An 18060-nucleotide genomic window follows, 5' to 3' on the forward strand; every position below is an offset into this window, starting at 1 on the left:
AAAGTTCATGGGATCCAACAGTGGTGAGTCACACAGGCAGTGGGTGCCCCCAGACAGCTCTGGAGGTCTGGGCTCAGGGGCGTGATGGGTGGACGGCCTGGTGGAAGAGTCAGTCAGGACTGAGACACCCAGGGAAGTCCTCTGTCCTGGCCACGGCCCTGGAGTTTCCTCCAGAGTCGCCCCCCACTTCTCCAAGCTTGGTGCTGTGAGAGATGAAGAGCAGGAGCAGAGGAGGGGAGGCGGTGGGGAGGAGGAGCTCGGATCCCAGGGAGGAGGGCACCCCGCAGGAAGGACCCCGAGTCATGAAAGAAGTGAAAGATGCTGAGGCGAGGACCGTAGGAGTCCTGTGATTCAGGGGCCTGGGGTAGTGGGAGTGTTTGGACACCTTCCCAGGACTGTCAGGCCAAAGCGACCCTGCCTTTTCCGTGGGCACCGCTATGCGCTGTCGGAGTCACAGTCCCCAGCGTTGCTGTGCATGGCCTGACAGGGGTGATTCTGCAAAAAACTCTCTCACCACAGCTGTTGGGTCCTGCGAGCAGATCAGGCGAGCCCCAGGCACTGCTGCCTTATCTGGACGGTGGCCGTGAACACTGCCACCGTCATGGTCCCCCTCCCCCAAGCCAGGGCCTCCAGCCCACTGCTGAGAGCAGGCAGAACAAGGTGCTCTTTCACTGGGATTGCGTTGAGTGTGTGTGTATGTGTGTGCAAGAGAGAGTCAGAGTGTGTGTGTATGTGTGAGAGAGCGTGTGTGTGTGTTAGAATCAAAGTGTGTATATGAGAAAGAGAGTCAGTGTGTATGAGAAAGTCATTGTGTGTGTGTGTGTGTGTGCATGTATGTGTGTGAGAGATAGATCTAAGTCAGACAGCTCTTGCTGTCCTTGGTTTCAGGGAAAAGAGGGTCTGTGTGACCAGGCATGAGGCCTGAGGACTCCAGTACGGGTCAGCTCGCCCTCCTCTCATCTCAGGCATGCCCCTGATGGCTCCCTCTGCACACGCTTGAAAGCACAAGCCAGCCCTCCCCTGAAGCCAGCTCTCCTGCCAGGCTTGGGGGAGCACGGCCATGGAGGTGCTCCCGGGAAGGTGGCCCCTCTGCTCCAGGTCGTGGAACCCCAGGAGACCTGAAGAAACGGAAGCAGGGGCCCCGAGACAAGCCAGCCTGGAGGAGTGAGCGGCGAGGCCCCCCTCCTCCCTGCGCTGTCCCCAGGCATGCTGTCTCAGGGACACGGGGCCTTGGCGAAGACTTTCACTGCGGGCCCTCTGAGAGCCGGAGGAAGTCACTCACGTGTGAAGACAGAGCTGGAACTCACTGTCTGGGAGGGGACCCAGGTGTGAGGCATCCTGGGGAGGCCCTGGTGTGCTGCAGAAGAGGTGAATGTGGGTCTGCCTGCCTGCGCCCCAGACCACACCAGCTAGTCTGGGGGTGTGATCAGCTTGAGAGAACAAGCATCCTGAGGGGAGGAGGGAAGTCACTCTGCTCTCTCCACTCTGAAGGCCTGGCCCTGTCCACAACCATTCCATTCTGGCTGCGGTCAGTGTGATCAGAAGCATAGAGTGAGCACCTACTATGTGCCAGTCTCTGTGCCAGACACTTGGGACCTGGACGTGGGCTCTGGTCCCAAAGACTAAACCGTCTGGACCAGGAAGCTAGTATTCGTGACACAGGTGCACACAGCTCACGCTGGGAAGGTGGGGCTGGAGATGGGGTGTGGGTGATGGGTGCAGAATTTCAGGGAGCAGCAGGCACTCAGCCATCTAGGCAAACATGATCTTAGTGCAGCGTCTTGATTTTTAGAAAATCAAGATTGATGCCTATAAATCAAATCCAACAGGAAGAGAGATACTAGAACTTAATAAAAAGACCAGACCTGACCAAGCACTTGATCACTCACCTTGCTTGCCTCATCCTAGTCCTGGGCATCAGAGTCATTATTGATTTTTTTTTTTAATTTTGGATACTTTGCATTCATCTTGGTTTTTAAAGACTAGAACAGTAAAATACTGAGCTGGCCAAAATTTTATTCACACTTCTCCATAAGAGGTTATGGAAAAACCTAACATGAATTTTTGGCCAATCAAACATTATTTATTGCTGAGTTCTTTGGTGCCCCCACGCCTCTCTCTTCTCAGCCCAGTCTCAGCCCAGGCATCAGGGGAGACTTCCTGGAGGAGGTGACGTCTAAGCTGAGGCCTGAAGTCTGTGCGGGAGCCAACAGGTAAAAAGAACAAGTGGGATTCGTTGCAGTAATATTCGCAACAGCCAAGACCTAGAAACAACCTACGTGATCACTGATGGATGAACGGATAAAGAAACTTCGGCATACATGCACATCGGGATGTTTTCAGCCACAAAGAAGGAAATTCTGCCATTTGTGACGTGGATGAACCTTGTGGGCGTTATGCTAAGTGGAATAAGTCAGAGAAGGACACATGCCAGATGATCTCACTTATAAGTGGAATCTAAAAAAAAAAAAAAAGAACTCACAGAAACAGCAGAATGATAATGATGGTTGTGGGTGGAGGGGTGGAAGTGTGGAAGTGGGGAAATGGGTACAGGTGTTTCAAAGACACAAAATTCCAAGTATAAGATGAACGAGTCAGGGGAGGGGCGGCACAGCATGGTGATTCTGGTTAATGACACCGTTGTTGCATTCTTGTAAGCTACTAAGAGAGTGGATCTTAAAAGTCTTCAACACACACACACGTTGTAAGGTGATGCGTGATGGGTGTACTAACTAACCTTCCTGTGGTACTCCTTTCACAATATATGCACATATTTAATCAACACGTTGTTCGCCTCAAATTGACACAATGTTAGATGTTAATTACATCTCAATAAAGTTGGGAAAAAGAGAAAGGCATTAGTGGGAGGGAGAGGAGAGGAAGGACCTTTCCTGTGCTGCAGGAGCCCGAGCAGAGGCACAGAGGTCAGGCTGTTGGCAGGACTGCAACCCTAGCAGGGACAGCAACTCATCCCTGTGATCACAACGGATCAGCAGTTCTGACGATGTGCTGGTGGCCGCTCGGAGCGCTTCACACACGGTTGACTCCTTTCATCCTTACAGTGCCGCTGTAAGCTAGGTACTACCACTCCCATCTTAAAGGCGAGGAAACCGCGGCACAGAGAGGTCATGCAATTACCCAGGGTCATATAGCCTGGAAATGGTGGATCTAAGGTCCAAACCCAGTCTGTACGGTTCCAGGGCTCTTCACCACCACACCACATTGCCTTTCTATAAGTACGAGTACTTTCCACAAGGTGATGAGACATGAGACAGGAAGAGGCAGGCAGGGCCAGCCCACAAAAGGGCCTGTGTGGCCAGCTGATGAGACTGGACTTCAGAGAGTAGGCAATGGCAGAGGGTGGGGACTCGGGAAAGGGTTTCATTTCACTAAGCATCTCATGGTGTGGATTTTAAACAGTCACCCTGACTGCTGCCTGGAGAATGATCTGGGGGTAGTGATTCTGGAGGCAGGGAGATCACTCACTCACTCAACAAGCATTGGAGCGTCTACTTAGGGTGATCCTCTGCACTGGGCATTGGGGCTGGGCAGGGTGTGCAGAGCACATGGCAGACACAGGTCCTGCTGCCTGGAGCTTCCTTTCTAGAGGGAGGCTCCTGATCTCTGGGGGCTGTGTGGAAGTTTAGAAAGGAGTGGCCGCAGGGGAGTGGAAGGAGCTCACTGGTTACTGGCAGGAGGCTGAGTGTGACGACGGGGCCGGCACAGGGTGGGAGAAGGGGAAGATGATCCCCAGAGAGGAGATGACTCGAGAAGAAAGCGCTTCTTCAAAGAGAACAAATAGAGAGAAGTCAGGTGGCAACTTACGAGGACTGTGGACTTGAGGGGGCAGTGGAGCAGGGTTTTTAAGGTTGAATGAACTAGACTGTAGTTACATGATGGGGAAGGGGAGAGAGGGAGAGACAGAGATGGAGAATATGACTGAGTGAGAGACACTGAATGGTCAGCTGAAATGGACAGTGACAGCGTGAGGTTCTGGAGAAGACAGGAGGCCCGGGACCAGTGCATGCCTTAGAGATCAGGAAGCGCCCCTTCCCTCGTGACGCGGGGAGGGCAGAGGTGGCCACAGCGACCTTTCAGGAAGGAGAGCAGGAGGCTGAAGGAGCTCTTGAGATGACACAGGCTCTACATTACAAGCGGAGGAGGAGGATGGGTCATGACGTTTGCTGAAGGCGGGGGACCGCGCGTGGGGAACAGGAGGCAGCGCTGAGCAGAATGTCTGCCACAGTCCCCTGGAGAAGAGGATGCACGGCCATGGACCCCGGGTCCACGGAGGGGCTCAGCTCGTTTTCAGGGACACCCGTGAGCAGGGCTGTGTGGCTTGCCCCAGAGCCCTCGTATATTTGTTCACGTGCATGTGGAGAGAAGGAAGGGCAGTGGGCAGGGAGGTGAGGCTATTGATCGAAGCACAGCTGATGGGTGATGCCAGGGCCCGAGGCTGATGGTGGAAAGTCATGAACAGAGTAGGCGGGGGAGGGGATGGGGAATGGAGAAGCCAAGAGGAAGACGTGAACGGAGTAGAGGGAGGAGGGAATGGAGGAGCGGGTGGAAGAGCAGAAGGTGAGGTGCAGAGAGCAAGGTCCTCACCCACAGGAGGTGAGGGGGCTGAGAAACAGAAAAGCCAGTGACGGTGAGACTCAGGATGGAGAGGAAGAGGCTGGTGACCTGGACGAGGAGGGAGTGAGCAGCAGAGGTGGAGACAACCGATTCAAAGCAGAAGGGTGTGCATGTAGGTGGAAGGCACGGGAGAGCAAGCACACGAGCCCGTCTCTCAGGGGTCTGCGGACAGGAGCTGCCCGCTCTGGAGAGGGCTCCTAGGACCGGTGACCTCGGCGGAAGTCAGGTTTAAGGGTGCATTTGGTGAAGAGGTCCCAGACATTGAAGAGAGGGAAGTGCAGGCTACAGAATCAGGATTGGGTGGGGAGAGAGGAAGAACAGAGGGGGTGGCTCGAGAGTGCCTTTTGGAAGACTGAGGGCCTGGGGGCTGGCCCTCAGACACCCCATGTCTTGATCTAGACCTTCCCTCCAAACCCAGGGTCAACCCCTGCTGGAAACACACGGGAACCAAGTCCCCATTGCCCTTCTGCCTGAAAAGGCATGTGAACCTGACCCTCCTGGCTGATGCCGACCAAATCTGAGGTTAGAGCCCAGAACTGAATCCCTAAGTCAAATTCTGACTTGGAGAAGATCATGCATGCAGATTCCTGTTATCTGGCTTAACAGAATTCTATTTTAAAAGTGTTTATCGTCTCCCTCCCTCCTTCTGCCGATCAGAAGTGAGCTGGCGAACACCAGATGTGAGCTTCAAAGATCCTCAGAATTCCATCTCCACCTGCGTATCCGCTTTCCCTCTTCTCTGCTGTTTTATCCCTATCGTCTGTGATCAACCGTACCATCTTCTCCCCAGGTTTTCCCATTTCTAATACCAAATTGGAATCCTCTTTTATGACAGCATCTGTAGAAAAGGAGCTGCGTCTTGTGTCTCTATAAATTCACTATTTGATGAGCTCCAAGAAGGGAGCGCCACACAGAGGGAGAGGGGCGGTGAGTGTGAGCTAGGATTCATGGTCTTTCCAATGGGGTGGGACGCCATTCATGCCTTCATTGATTCACTGTCCCCTCGGCCTGGGCTACAGTGTCCTCTCCTCCCTGAGGTCCCAGGGCCCACTGCTCACGTGACAGACTTCAGCCTAAGACGGCACCTCCTCCGAGCTCTTTCCCTCACCAGGCTCCCGAGATGCCTAGGATGGCACCTCCTCCGAGCTCTTTCCCTAACCAGGCTCCCGAGATGCCTCCCTTTTCCTTTGCTGTCTTTGCACTCTGGTCTTTCCTTTGCGCACTGATTTGTAAGTATCTCTTCAGTAGTTACTTTTCCAGACACCGCACATGTAGCAGGGAAAGAAAAGAGCAAAACCCTTCACCTTCCTGGAGCCTACTGTCTGTGGGGCATCAGGAACAAGCAGATTCACGTCACAGCCCCTTGGTGCCCCGCTGGCTGCCAGGTGGCCTCCTCGTGGCTCCTCTCCCCACCCCCTGGAACGTAAGCCCTGCAGAGGCAGGCATGGTTTATGCATTGTTGATCTCTTAGTACAGTGCCTGGAGAACAGAGCACGCTGCTCAGTGTGTGAGCACAGCTGATATGTGTTGCACGGGAACGGTGCCAAATGCCAGGCTCAGTGCTAACGATGCAGAACTGCCTGACCCACGGCCCCCTGCCCCTGCCCACTCACAGTCAGGTGGGGCTAGAGATAGTCACAGTGTACACGTGGGATGCACCTTATCACACCACCCAAGCAGGTGTAGTAAGGCAGCTCCGACTCAGCCTGGGGCTGGGAGAAGCAGAAAGACTTTATGGAAGTTTCCCAGGCAGACAGGGGAATCAGCCCTTGCTGACCACTTCCTGGTGGTTCCTCTTTGCACCGTCTGTTCTCCATCCCATCCCTCGTTGCCTCAGCCCACTTCTCCTAATTTCTCACCTGGGCATGTCATCAAGCAAAAACTGTTCCCTGCCCCTCCCCTGGACTCTGTACTCTGCAAAGCAGTGCGAGATCGCTAGTAACAAACATCTGATCATTAGTGTGCCCTGCTCATTGATTCTCCCATGGTTTCCCATAACCCACAGATGAAAACCCTAACTTCTTAGCATGGCAGGATCTTTGCTAACCCCTCCCACCCTGGTTCCATCTTTGTCCATCTTCGACCTTGAGATTTAAACACCATAAAAAGGAGCCACCTGCAGGGAGGCAAAATAACGCCAGGATGACAAGCAGGGCTCTGAAGTCAGAAAGTCCTGGGTCTGTATCCTGGCTCTGACACTAAGGAGTAGGCCTTGGGTACCTTTCCTAATTCTCCCTGAGCCCTAGGTTTGTCACTTGTAATATGGAAATGGTAATAATAACAGCCACCTTGCAGCATTGTTTTGAGGATTAAATGAGTATAGGTATATCAGACAACTGTCAAAATGTCCAGCACGTGGCACGTAACCAGTAGCCAGGAGGGGTTTCCTCAAGGTCATTACTGGCCTGTTGCTGGCAGATTCCAGCCGGCTCACACAAGGCCCTAAGTTGGTACCTGCTGTCTGCTCGTCCTTAATGAACACCCCCTGCTTGTCTGTCAGACAAAGAATCTTCTTTCAGTGTCAGCTCAAGTGGTTCCCACTTGGGGATGTGCCCTTGAATCATTCAGGCAGACTTAGCTTGCTCTCTTGCTCTCTCTCTCTGTCACTCCCAGCCCCCCTTGGACAATTTATTTATTTCTTTATTTTGAAGAGCAGAAGTTCAGTGTGGCAGGAAGTGAGGATGAAAAGAGATGAGCCTGGAGAGACGGACTGAGGAGACCATGAAGAGCCCAGATCGGCTCCTTACAACCAGAAATCCCACCCCTTCTGTTCTTTGTATCTTCAGAACCAAGCACAGTGCCATGTGCATCCTGAGGGCTCCAGACCCGATGTTCAGCCAGCATAGTCTCCTGACAGGTGACCAGGACACCTTGGGTGCTTTAGACGACCTCTGGGCATGCCTGGATCCCATGGATTCCCTGGGAACCACGTCCCGCTCCACGTTTCTCCTGATGATGGGAAGGTCACAGTCAGGCAAGAGGCAGAGTGCGCCTGTCTGTGTGTCTCTGGGAATCTGGGCACGGTTCTCTGCACACAGTTGTCACAAATGGGATGGAGGTGTGGGTGGATGTGGTGCGTGACATTCGTCCCTCCCAGCTCCCTCCTCCATCACACTGTTACGGGTGTGTCCACAGGCTGAAGGATGCTGGGAAACGGGTGAATATGGTAAATACGGGCGAAGATAAACATAAAGAATATCCAGGTTGCCCCATACTATTTGCATCAGCCCCAAACTGGAGCTTGCCATCTGCAAAACCCCATATATTCAAAGAATATATTTCATTGGCAGACTGTTGTAGTTTAGTTGCTAAGTCATTTCTGACTCTCTGTGATCCCATGGACTGTAGCCCACCAGGCTCCTCTGTTTATGGGATTTCCCAGGGAAGAATACTGGAGTGGGTGGCCATTTCCTCCTCCAGGGGATCTTCCTGACCCAGGGATAGAACCCACGTCTCCTGCATTGGCAGGCAGATTCTTTACAGGGGAGCCACCAGGGAGGCCCCTGCTGGCAGATTACTTCCTGCCAAGTTTTAATGGGGCAATACCCTCTGCTGTTTACCACCCCTAGCAAACCTCTGGGTCCTGGTGCCTGAGGAAGTGTTAAGGGTGCCATGGAAACTCAGTGAGCATCTTGGGACCATGCCTGATGTCATTCCTTGTTGAACCTGGAAAGTCTGGGCCTTTGAACTTGTGGGGGTAAAGCAAGAAGAGGGACAGGTCCCGAAAGTTACAGACTTGGGGCTGAAAATGGCCACGTGCTTGGCACTCTGAAAAGGAAAGGCGGGGTCCAGAAAGGAGCAGAGTCAAGATGCTGGGCTGTCGCCCTCGGCCTCCTTTCAAGCTCAGCTCCAACGCCATCTCTTGCAGGGGCCCCCTGATGCTCCCGCCAGCATTCAGTTCTGGAGAAGGGGATGAAGGCACCGCCTGCAGAGGGCTAGACTTGACCACCTCCTCCTGCTTGCTCTCAGACTTCATTCTGCGGAGGTTTTAGCTTCAGCCCTAGGCATGTGTCTGCTAAGTTAGCCTGTTCTCCCTTGGGGATGTCAGATCAACTGCTTTCCATCCTACAAGCAAGTTTTAGTTTCAGACATCATCTCCTCCAGGGAGCCTTCCCTGATGCCCTCAAGTATTGTTAGTGGCCCCTCCTGGCTACGTCCCATTTCCTCTGACTCGAGTGAAGACAGACTATGACTTGGGTGAAGGCACAGCTTGTCTTTTTACCCTTGTATTCCCTTGCAGTCTGAACAGTGCCTGTAACATAATAGGGGCCTAGATGATGCTCAATGCACAGATGACCTTATTTCCAACGTGAGTCCCCTGGACTATCTGGCATCCTTCCTACATGATTGCTACCGCCCTGATCCTCCTGATCTCTAGGGTCAAGGTCCAAGCTCCATCCTCCTCTGGGCCAGTCTCCTAGATTCCCCATGAGGCCACCAGGTTCTAGGCTAAGTCAGGAGGCAAGGAGACTCCCAGATTGATGCTAAAACTTGTTAGCAAGTTGTATGTAATTTTATAATGTTTCTGGTAAGTGCTAATTGCCTGTTCCTTAAATATTTCTTGTTCTGCTGGGAAGCAGAGCATTTGCAACTGTGAATGCGCTTCCTACAGCTGGCTGCCCTCATGGAGGGGGCCTGAGTTTCTAAGATCCAAGGATGTGGATATTGATGGAGTTGGAGGCTCCTCCCTCACCCCGACCTGGGATTGTGACAAACAGAACAAGAAGAATTTCTGGGAAATAAATCCCTCAACTTTTTCCACCCAGGGGCTTGAACTTTTAATGGGTGGGGATGGTGATACTGTGGTACCACCTGCCTGCCCCAAGGAAGCTTCTCTCTACCTCAACTGGGCCACAAGGAGTATTGATGCTGATGGGGTCAGGTATACCTAGGGGAGGTTTCTGCCCTCAAATGCCCCATGCCACCTGTGGGAACATTTGTATCCCTGCCAACCTCCCATCCCTGAGCCAAGGTGTCTTGTCCTGTATGGAATTTCCCAAGAGTTGGGACAAAAGGAGGCTAAGATGGGGGTGGAGGTAATGCTGAAGCTTTGGGCCATGAGTGTAGGTTGGAGGGAGAGTTTCAGGACTGGGGAGGCAGAGGAGGGGAGCAGGCTTTTAAGCTGAGTGTTTCCTAAATGCTAGGCCCTATGCTGGTGGCGCAGTGGTAAAGAATCCACCTGCCGTTGCAGGAGGTGCAAAAGACGAGGGTTCGATCCCTGAGTCAGGAAGATCCCCTGGAGAAATGGCAACCCACTCCAGTGTTCTTGCCTGGAAAATTCCATGGGCAGAGGAGCCTGGCAGGTTACAGTCCAAAGGGATCACAAAGAATCAGACCTGAGTGGGCTACTGAGCATGGACGCGTGTGCGCGCAAGCACACACACACACCACACACACACACACACACACACACACACACACACACACACACACACCACAGGCCCTATGCTGGGGGCATCACCGTATGGAGTTCTCTCAAGACTCCTGTGAGATGAATGCTTATCAGTACTTCTTCACAGATGAGAAAGCTCAGGCTCAGGGAGGCTGATTGGCTGAAGGTCACACACACAGCCAGTGGCAGAACTCGATTATAAACTGAGTTTGTCTGACCCCAGAGCCTATGGGGACAGTGGAGAATGTGGGCTCTTGGCACCTGAGTGCTGGGAGGTGGTAAAGCAGGCCAAAGGGAATTGAGAGGGTGGAGGGGAAGGGTGCCTGCCTGTGCCAGGCCCTGGGCTAGGCCCTGTAGGACCGGATACATGAATAAACTGTCATCTACCTAGAATGGGCTTTTACAGGAGCCAGCATTTGGCTTGGAATTATCATCACAGAGGGCCTTGGATGCCATGTGAATGAGTGTTCTTTATCCTGAAAGCAGTGAGAAGTTGTCATCTGGGACTTCCCAGGCGGTCCAGTGTTTAAGAATCTGTCTTGCAATGCAGGGGATATGGGTTTGACCCTCGGTCAGGGAACTAAGATCCTACATGCCGTGGAGCACCTAAGCCTGTGTTCCACAACTGCAGAATCCTCAAAGTGCAGGGAAAAATTCTGCATAATGCAACGAAGATCCTGTGCGCAGCACCTAAGACCCGATGGAGTCAAATAAGTAAATACAATTTTTTTTAAAAGGGGGTTTTTTCTTTTTTTTGTGTGTGTAGCAGGAACCATGCCAGATTTGGATTCTAGGAAGATCACTGAGCTGCCTGAGGCAGATGGCTGGGGCGGATGGAGAGGTGACGAAGGCCTCGCTCACATCCGTGACAGAGGAGCCAGGATGCTACAGAAGAACGGACAGAATCTGGGGACCAAGTCAGAGAAGGGAGAAGGAGGAAGCGGAAATGAGGCTGCGTGATGGCGTGGATGATGGCGCTGGGTGTGGAGATGGGGTGAAGGGGGTGTAGGCGTGGGGTGGAGATGGAGAGCTTGGATTTGGATGGTGTTATTGGACTGAAAGCTCGTGTCTCCCCAAATTCATATGTTGAAGTTCTAACCCCCAATGAGGCTGTATTTGGAGATGGGGCCTCTAAGGATGTAGTATAGGTTAAACAAGGTCATAGGGTGGGGCCCTGATCTGACAGGATTAGTGTCCTTATGAGAAGAGACAGCAGAGAGCTTGTACTCTTCTTCCCCCTCCATAGGCACATATCCAGGAAAGGCCTTCTGAGGACACAGTGAGCAGTCACCTGCAAGCCAGAAAGACATCTGCAGCCATCTGAAGCCAGCCCGGACCAGAGCCTGCATCAGCTGGTGCCCTGACCTTGAACTTCCAGCCTTCAGAATCGTGACAAAATAGAGTTCTGTTATTTAGGCTCCCCAGTCTATGGGGTTTTGTTACAGCAGCCAGAACAGGCCTAAGCCAGATGTGTTGGGCTTGAGATGTCCAAGGGGGAAGCTGCGGAAGATGCATCACAGGTAGACTGATGTCTACTGGGGACCAGATCTGAAAGTCCCCAGGGTTCAGGCTAGGCTGAAGCCATGCGAGTAGATGTGATCAATGGTGGAAGGTTCTAGAAACAGGATGAAAGCCGAGGGCCTGAGAAGTGCCTGCCCTGAGGGAACCATGCAGGAGCTGAGAGGGAGCAGCCAGGGAGAAGGAGAGGACCCAGGAAGCTTCAGGGAGGGAAGCCCAGAGCAGATGGAGGGACCAGTCACACCAGGGTTCCAGGGAACGTGGCCACCCACCTCTTCCACAAAGAAGGCATTGACTCATCGTGAAGGTGTGAGACCCTCAAACACAAGGTCAAAGGTGGAAGGACAAGAAGGGAAAAGCAGGCCCATCCCAACATGTAATCCTTCCTGGGCTCTTCTTCCTGCTGGACAAGTGCCAACTCTTTCTGAAACCTTGATTGAGGCCCTTGGAGACAAGGATCTGCCTTCTGCCACTTCTGCCTCCATAAGCTTCACCGTGGCCACCATGAATGACTTCCTCTCCCAGCCAGCCTAGGGAGTGAGGGGGAGGCAGGGACCCAGGACCAGGGCTATCTGAGGAAGCACGGGACCCCTGGGGGACAGGCAGGAAGACTTGTGTCCCTGCAGAGGAGGGTGTACCCCCAAGTGGAGGACAGTGCTCATCAGGGCCTTTCTCGGCCCCTGGGGCATGGCACCTCTGTGCTCCAGGCAATGTGCCAGGAGCCTTTAGTAATCTCATTTCACAACACTGCACAACAGTGTGATACGGTCGACTTTAAGGTTGCACATCTGGGGCTGTGCTGGGATTCACCAGCTCGGGTCCAAGTCCAGAGTCCGTTCTCTCTCCACAGAACCTACTCCCTCTGTACCCAGAACCTGGGTAGCTCCTGTGAGTCAGTGAGGCCTCTAGATGCCCAGACTCTCTTCTCTCTTCCTACTTTGTCATGGTTCTGAGGCCCACACTTAGTTTGCGATCAGCAGTCACATAGCATTATGTTTTTAGGTTAAGTCTACGTGCCCCTATTGTAACCTCAGCACCCAGCTTCATACAGGTCATGTATCAATTAATGCTCAGTGAAATGGACAGATGACCTCATCCAATCTCTAGTAACAAGGGACTGAGGCTCACGATCTGTGGCCCACTTGATTAGGGCAAAACTTTGGTTTCCATAAAGATTTTGTAAGGAATTGAAATTCTGCAACTTTGGAGGGCTCCTGGTATAAGAGGAAAATCATGGGCTTTGAAGCCAGAGAGACTGGGGTTGAATCTCAACTCTGCCAGATCTCATACTTCTGTATGACCCTGGGCAGGTCACTTACCCTCTGAGTCTCCGATTCCTCTTCTATAAAAGAGCAGCCATCATCATAGAGTTGCGATTATGGAATGAGATGAAGTGGTACTTTTCAAACTAGTGCTTAGCCACAAATCCCCTCTTAAAAGAGGGCTTAGAGGAGGAGATGGAGGTGGGGTCAGAGGCCTCCCTGCTGGGCATCCCCATCCCCACACGTGAGTGGCCCCCAAGGGATCTCAAGTCTTTGCCTGACACTGTTTGTGCAACAAACATTCAATGAGACAGTGAATGTTCAGCTTCTGTACATCACAGGCTCTCCACAAATGATGGGCCCCTTTCTTTTAAAAGGAAATCACACCAAATGAGCCCAATTCCCCTTTCCCACATAACAACCCTTCAGATATTTGGACACAGCTCTCAACTCTCCCCTGAGTTCACTTTTCCCTGAATAAGCATTCAGGGGGCTGTTAACCTCTCTCATGGGGGTTGACTTGAAGTCCTCTCCTTATTCATCTCAAGCTGGGGTCTCCACATCTCTGCCCATTTCTCTGATGCCTGATCAGAACAGAATAAAGAATCACTTACTCCCTGGGATAAATTCTAGCAGCCAATTTTTGAACAGTCAAACAGGACTTGATATTTCTCCCCATTTCATCTTATCCTGGTACTTTAGCCAACTGCTCCACCCTGTCGAGCTCTTTCTGCATGCTGTTTGCTGACTGTAGCGACCATCATCCATCTCAAACGCCTGTGACTTTGGTCTTAGTCAAGCCATGAATAAGATATGGAAAGATTTGGGAGTAAGATGGAAAGATCTGGGAAGGTGGATGGTGCAGAATCATTCCTCCTCACCTTTGGTAACTGCTAAACATCTACGCAACTTCCAAAATGGGGAAACCTAGAAACTTTGAGTCTAAATCCACTCCCGTGTCCAAAGAAGTGAGTGGCAGAGCTTGGGCCTGAATCAAGGTCTCTTGATTTCTCGTCTGGGACTCTTTCCTGCATATATATAACTTTCTGTGCCAGAAGAGCACATTCTTTAACTACCTCTGTACTCACTCACTGCTGCTGCTGCTACTGCCGCTAAGTCGCTTCAGTCGTGCCCAGCTCTGTGCGACACCATAGACAGCAGCCCACCAGGCTCCCCCGTCCCTGGGATTCTCCAGGCAAGAACACTGGAATGGGTTGCCATTTCCTTCTCCAATGCGTGAAAGTGAAAAGTAAAAATGAGGCTGCTCAGTCATGTCTGACTCAGCAATCTCATGGACTGCAGCCCACCAGGCTACTCCGTCCATGGGGTTTTCCAGGCAAGAGTACTGGAGTGGGGTGCCATCGCCTTCTCCAGTACTCACTCACTAGTCACTCGCTAACCACCTTATAATTTGCAACACTGTCCCCAATGGCCTGTTATTATCTCCATTTCACAGATGAAGAAACAGAGCCCTGGAGAGGCTAGCAAGGGACAGAATCAGGATTTGAACTTAGCACAGGCCACCCAGTAGGTGTTCTCTGTCTGCTGGTCTATCTCACTCAGAGGTGTGCTTCCTATGCTGAGGACAGTTCCTCTATCATCCTGACCCCAGTGGGCATCAAGGTGTGACAGTGTTCCTGCAGGAAATAAGGACTAGCCTCCTGTTATGAGTTGAATCGTGTTCTCCAGAAAAGATGTGTTGAATCCTTACCCCCTGGTCCCTGTGTATGTGACCTTCCTTGGAAATAGGGTCTTTGCAGAAGTAACCAAATTAAGATGGTGAGTCCTTAATCCATTATGTCTGATGTCCCATGGGAAGAGCAGAGAGACTCTTGGGGATCTGCGACATGAGGGGCAGAGATTAGAATGATGCAGCTACAAGATAAGGATTGCCGGCTACCACCAGAAGCCAGGAAGAAGCAAGGAAGGGGTCTACCTAGAATCTCACGGGGAGCATGGCCCTCCTGACATCTTGAGTTTAGACTTCCAGCCTCTAGAACTGTGATGGAATAAACTTTTGTTGTTGAAACCACCCAGCTGGTGGTGGTTTGTTAGGGCAGCCCTTAGGGGATGAATACGCTCCCTGTGTCCCAAGTGTGGTCACAGAGTCCAGTCCTCAGGAAGAGCCCTTGGTCCACAGGAGGTGTGAGGTACCCTGGGTGGAGTGGGAGCCCTTTGGGGTTGCTCCCCCTACAGGGTCCTGTGTGGGCTTCTCTGGTGGCTCAGCGGGTAAAGAATCTGCCTGCAATGCAGGGGATGTGGGTTTGATCCCTGGGTTGGGAAGATCCCCGGGTTGGGAAGATCCCCTAGAGGAGGGCATGGCAACCCACTCCAGTATTCTTGCCTGGAGAATCCCAAGGACAAAGGAGCCTGGTGGGCTATGGTCCGTGGGGTGGCCAAGAATTGAACACGACTGAAGCAACTCAGCATGCACGCACACACGCAGCATTCACAGGGTCCGCTGGAGAAGGACACCGTCTCTGAATGAGGTGGGGAAGGGTGCCCTCCTCCCCAACAACCGCCTCCTGTCTGGTAGCCACCTCGTCATTGTAGACTCACAACTCACTTTCTTGATAAAGCCTTTCTTGACACCCCAGAAAGGATGACCACCCCTTCTCTGTGCTCCCACTGGCTCTGTTGGCCATGATGATCTTGCTTTAATAATAGCTTATTTGTACGGGAAGCTCAGCTCAGTGCTCTGTGATGCCTAGGGGGTAGGACGGGGCTGGGGTGGGAGGGAGGTCCAAGAGGGAAGGGGATATATGTATGCGTATGGCTGACCCACTTCATTGTACAGCAGAAACTAACAAAACGCTGTAAAGGAACTATAATGCAAATATATATCTCATTTGTTTTTCCCTCTGACCATGCAGGTCCTTTACGGGGAAGGTCTCGATCTGTTGCATCTGCTCCCCGAGTGCTAGTCTAGGGTCTGATACCTAACAAGGCCTTCTCAAAGACTTGGGGGTGTTGTGATGGGGATCTTTTTGTGGGGATCTGTGTCGGCAGTCATCTGCCTTCAGGAGGTTTGACTGTATACAAAGGTGAATGATGGCGACAGTATCTCTTGGAGCCCAGATTGCTGTTCCTTTAGCGCCTATTCCCACCAAGCGATGAAGGTCACCTTCGTCTGTACCTCCTCAGGTCACCAATGGTGTGTGTCTGGCCCTAGCCCTGTGCATACAGTCACTCATCACCAGACAGCCAAATAGGGTAGCTTGGGAAGCTACTATCTCCAGTCCAAAGATTTCAAAAACTAAAGTAAGGCTCAGAAAGTTTATGAGGACTTGCAAAGGTCTACACAGGCCAGGTGTGAATCAGGGGCGGAACTGATGTTGCGCCTGGTGCTGTGAGCCAGCACTTTAAGTGACTGGCCCCAGATTATCCTCAAAACAGCCAAGGAGGCCCACTGGACCAAGGAAGAGGCTGGGGCTCAGAGAAGCTGAATAACATGTCTAAGGAGAGGAACCTAGTACAAGGCAGAGCCAGGATTCGAACCCAGGGTCTGCTGACTCCAAGAGACCCCAAGTGTCTGACTCATTGGCTCCCCCACGGCAGTCAGTTACCTTCATAAGAAGCCTTGAAGCCCAGGGAGCTGCCACTGCCATCCGTCTGGAAGAGGAGCCACATTTGATGGTTGGTGCTGACGATGAGATCTGGGACCGAAGTACCTGTCAGGCTGTCAGGAGAGAGAGATTTAGAGGTGTGAACCCACCGTGGAACCTCAACGGAAAGACTGTGTGACTGGCGGCATCTAAAGGAACATCGAGGATCCAGGGTCACTAGGGTGAATCCTGGGTCCCAGTGGTGCTGGCTCATGTGCTGGGAGACTCAGGACTGCTCCCCTCTGCACAGGCCGAGTTGCTTCTGCACCGCGACTCCCCTCCCCAGACCCCTGGGCTCAGGGGAGATATCTGCGTCCTCACTTGCATAGGGAGGGATGGCTGGAGCCAGGTACCATCAAGGGGGTGTGTACATTCCTGCAACCTCCCATCTTTCATGTGAACGGGACTGCAGGGAAGACACAGACAGAAACCCATTTCCCCAGTCGGAACCCAGCCACTCCTTTTAATGAAGCATCTCTTTCCACTCCAGCATCAGAAAGCGAGGCTTTAAGTGCAGCCCCCGCCTTGGGCAACACTCCTTTCGAAAAAACAAGTTTAGACATGGCGAGGATTCTGATTCAACTCGCATTCACCAGGTACCTACCCAAGCCAGACCATTTCCCTTCCATTATCTCATCTAGTGTCCCCACAGCCCAGCAAGGTAGGGGTTGTGTTACCCCCATTGTACAGATGAGAAGATGGAGGTACAAAATGGGCAGTAGCTTTCCTAAGGTCAGCCTGCTGGAGAGTGGCAGGGTCAGAGTCCACTGCGTAGGCTGGGGTACTCAGAAGAAACCTGACTTCCTTCTTCTGCTGAGACCAGACAAATCTCCAGCACAGATGGGGTGTGGGAGGCTGGGGAGGGGTGGTTAGATTAATGAGCTCTAATCTCTGCTCCACCATAGGGTCTCAAAACTTTAGAGGGGGCTGAGCTGATTGCAGAGAGATGATCGGTACAACATGAATGGGATAAAGCAGGGGTAGACTGCCTGGGATACACTAGCCTGGCCCATGTGCCATCCCTGGCCTGGGGACCCTGACATTCTTCAGTGAGTAAGGAATGACCCCAGGAGAGTGGTGAGTAAGGGAGAAGACAGGCTTCTGCTTTCCTTCCGCATGACCCTATGATGACAATGAGCAATCATTTTGTACTGTTTCCCTGAAGTTTTTTTAAATTTATTTTAATTAGAGGACAATCACTTCACAACACTGTGGTGGCCCCGCCACACACCGTTCCTGAGGTTTTGAACTTGACACTGGTCTAAAGAGATCTGAGGGTGGTGGGAGAGTCTCTGGGCTGCTGCAGAACTTGTTGGGATCTCATTCAAGCTAGACTGGTCCAGAGACTGGACCATGGACCTGCCATTCATTTGCTGTGGGACCCCGGGCAAGTGGCTGAGCCTCTCTGCACTTTTTCACTCCATATAAATGAGGGGTTGAATTGTATGATCCCCAGTCTTTTCAGCTCTGCTGTTCTAAGGTTTTCTCTATGACAAAGCACACTGGGGCATGAAGGAGACAGAGTGGAATCCTGGCATCTTGGGTACACTGAGCTGATGTATCACACAGGTCAGCACACCAGGGCAGGTGAGTGGTGGGGATGCACTGAGAAGAGGGGAGGTGTTGAGTGTGGTGGGTAAACTATATG

The 18060-nt window shown here is 52.2% G+C and overlaps 1 protein-coding gene across 2 annotated transcripts in view; it reads right to left on the reverse strand.

Moving 5' to 3' along the window:
- The window catches only part of CSMD2 (CUB and Sushi multiple domains 2), a 683354-nt gene that overhangs the window by 271562 nt on the left and 393732 nt on the right, over positions 1–18060 (reverse strand). For both annotated transcript variants that reach the window (XM_027967572.3, XM_060416549.1), the window contains exon 12: positions 16374–16486. In XM_027967572.3, the coding sequence (XP_027823373.2) occupies positions 16374–16486 (113 nt within the window). The remainder of the gene's footprint in view (positions 1–16373; positions 16487–18060) is intronic.

Source organism: Ovis aries, chromosome 1, assembly GCF_016772045.2.
Source record: "Ovis aries strain OAR_USU_Benz2616 breed Rambouillet chromosome 1, ARS-UI_Ramb_v3.0, whole genome shotgun sequence".
Taxonomy (NCBI): domain Eukaryota; kingdom Metazoa; phylum Chordata; class Mammalia; order Artiodactyla; family Bovidae; genus Ovis; species Ovis aries.